Consider the following 3,096-nt stretch of genomic DNA (forward strand, 5'->3'; position numbering starts at 1 on the left):
CGTGCAGTCATGGATGCGTCTGCTTATTCCAGGCATCCTGTCTGAGGATTGGTCATGGTTATCCTAGGCCTTGTGTCTGAGGTGTGGACCTGCAGAGGGCTGGTCAGACTCCTCCTCCAAGCTTGCCTTCCATAGGTAGCGATAAAAGATATAAACGCAGATGGTCTCTGTGGGAAATCAGAAACAGATGCTCCCTTGGGGTTCCAGGGGCAACCCCTTAGAACTGAACAAAGCTTAAGAGCTAGCTCCCTGTGGAGTGAGCCTAGGCCCTGCCTATGATGATATGACAGACTTTGGAGATCCCCCCATGGAGGGCCTTACCCTTCCTGGGGAGCAGAGGGGTGATGGGGTGGGGACTTGAGAGGGTTGGTGGGGGGGGGAGGGGAAGGAGAGGGAGCTGGGATTGACATGTGAAGCAAGCCTGTTACTAATTTTTTTTTAAAGTAAAGAAAAATAAAGTAAAAAGAAAAAAGAGTTCCCTGTGGTTAGAGGGTAAACAAGGATCTATCCAAGAAATAGCTGGGGTACAAGGCGGCTCCCATTCCCAGCTGTCATTGAAGGGAGGTCCTGGAAGAATATTCAGGAAGTGGAACCAAGGATGGAACAAGTTGCATTTTAATTTTTACAGTCCTCTAAGTAGCCTGTGAGATTGAGACACACGTATATTTATAGAGTTCTTAGTCCTGAAAAACTGTATACACAAACAGTTATAATGGTTCTAGTTTTATGAGAAACCAGTGAAGTCCACGAGGCAGGAGGGAAGTTCTGGAGTGCTTTACAGAAACCACAAAAGACAGGGATGTAAAGAGCCATTGGTGGTGCACCCTAGTTCACAAGCTGTGCTCAGAAACTCGCTGGACACCTGGATCCTCAACAGGGTGCTGGAACATGGCTCTGGAGATTTCCCTGGACTCTTGGCTCTTGCCACCTCTATGATAGTCTTTGGGGTGAGACCAGATGTTGGAAAGAAGAAAGGTTGTCAGGGAGACTGGGTGGGTGATTATTCTATTCTTGTCAGTCATATCCAGGCTCCAGCCTCCTTCAGCACCCCACTCCCGACACTTCTAGTGAGGCGTGACCTTAACCCTGTTCCCAGTCAGTTACAATGTACCTAACGATCAGGACAGGCTGTTTACCTGCTTGATTTACCTTGTTTACCTGCTGAGAAAGGTAAAGAAATAAAACACACGGCCGAGCGCTGAGACGCCGGAAGGGGGCGCCTGCGACATCCTAGGGGTCTACCCGGGAGTTCAAGGGAGAGTTAGACTCATGTTTCAAAAACACTGCCTCCCTCCTCACTCACCCTCAATTCAGGGGTCAAGCTCTGCCCTTAGCTGTAGGGAGAAACCGGTGCTGTGGTCTTACCCGAGCTGCCCTCGACCTCACCTCGGGGCTGGGCAAATTCGGGATCACTCAGTTCTGAGCAGGACCTGCGAGTTGGGCATGTTGGGAAGGGGCCTCACTCAGGATGTCTGGGCTGCTGCTTGGGAGCCGCACTCCCCGGGTTCCCCTGAACCCCAGCCGGCAGTGCTGCCTGGGGTCCAGAGTGCATCAGGCTGCACGGCAGGACACCAGCTGCCGAAGGCTCCTGCGAAAGCTGTCATCCAGGAAGGCGTAGAGAAAGGGGTTGAGGCAGCTGTTGGCATAACTCAGGATGGTGATGAAGTAAGAGATGCCGATGACCAGTGGCGTTTGCGGCAGGTCAGTGGTGAGCGCCACGATAGTGCTCAGGTGGTAAGGCGTCCAGCAGATGAGGCACACGGCCAGGATCGCCGTCACCAACAAGGTCACACGCTTCTTTGCTCGGTCCAGGGCCTTGGCGTGGCTGTCTAGCTGGATGGCACGCAGCCGACACAGCAGGGTGGTATAGAGGGCGCAGATGGTGGAGACCGGGATGGCGAAGCCCAGCACCAGTGTGTACAGGCGGCTGGCACGCCACCAGAAAGCCTCCGGCTGCGGGAAGACCAGCACGCACTGGCGTCGGCCCTGCTCCTCGTCCAGCTGGGCGAACACCGCGAAGGGCAGCACGACCAGAGTCACCAACGCCCACACCGCCAGGCTGACAGCGCGCGCGGCACCATAAGTGCGCCCGGACACCCGGCGCGACTCTGCTGTGGCCAGCACCACCAGGTAGCGGTCCGCGCTCATGACAGTGAGGAAGTAGAGGCTAGAGAACGTGTTGTACTGGTCGACAGCCACGATGAGCTTGCACATGAACTCCCCGAAGGGCCAGCGCCTCAGCAGGAAGTCTGCGATGTTGATGGGCAACACCAGGGTGAAGAGCTCGTCGGCGATAGCCAGGTTGAAGATGAACACGTTGGTGACAGTCTTCATGCGCGGTGCGCGCAGCAGCACGTAGAGCACCGCTGAGTTACCCGCCAGTCCCACCGCGCAGATCACCGCGTAGACGACAGGCACTACTACAGCCAGCGGCTGCGGCAGCGGCAGAGGCGCGGGGCTCGACCCGTTGGGACAGCCCAGAGCCGAGCCGCCGCAGGACACATTGCCTCCGCCAGGCTCGGACAGCGACAAGTTATGCATCTTGGCGACCGCGGGAGAGCCGGCGACCACCCCGATTTCACTCCGCTGCGACCCGGCGGGACTCTGTAAGTCCGCGTTGACAGGGATCTGCATGCGCACTGCCGGAGTCTCCGAGCCTTTCTCTGCCTGTGCACCAGAGGGGCGTTCCCCCCAAGCTACTCGGCCCACTGTCGCCGGGACTCCTTGGCTGGAAGCAGAATTGAAAGCACAGGTTAGACTACTTGAGGTGTACCTTTAAGGGAGAAGCGAGGTCCAGAGTTGGAGGTGGCTTCGGAGTCCCAGCCTCTTCCTCCACCTGTGGAAATCTGATTCCAGCCCATCGAATACATCAAAGTGCTACGCAGAAGCCTCCAAACTCCTAGGAACATGTAAAACCACCTCACGCCCTGTTTTAGAGCACCCGGACATACTCGGGTCACCCCACCGAATTCTACAGAGGCACGTCTCCGTGCATGCTAGATAACAGAACTACCAGCAGCAATCTTTATCTTACCTGGTTGGTCCCAGAAGAGATCTGCGTTTCCTGGGGAGGTCAGGGCTGGATGCCACCTTCTG

At 56.1% G+C, this 3,096-nt stretch overlaps 1 protein-coding gene across 1 annotated transcript; it reads right to left on the reverse strand.

Annotated features, from left to right (window-relative positions):
• Nucleotides 1-1,551: 1,551 nt before the first annotated feature.
• LOC113833764 (neuropeptides B/W receptor type 1) lies at nt 1,552-2,541 on the reverse strand. Its single transcript, XM_027398708.2, has one exon. The coding sequence runs from the start codon at nt 2,539-2,541 to the stop codon at nt 1,552-1,554; it is 990 nt and encodes a 329-aa protein (XP_027254509.1).
• Between the last annotated feature and the right edge of the window lie 555 nt (nt 2,542-3,096).

Source organism: Cricetulus griseus, chromosome 2, assembly GCF_003668045.3.
Source record: "Cricetulus griseus strain 17A/GY chromosome 2, alternate assembly CriGri-PICRH-1.0, whole genome shotgun sequence".
Lineage (NCBI taxonomy): Eukaryota > Metazoa > Chordata > Mammalia > Rodentia > Cricetidae > Cricetulus > Cricetulus griseus.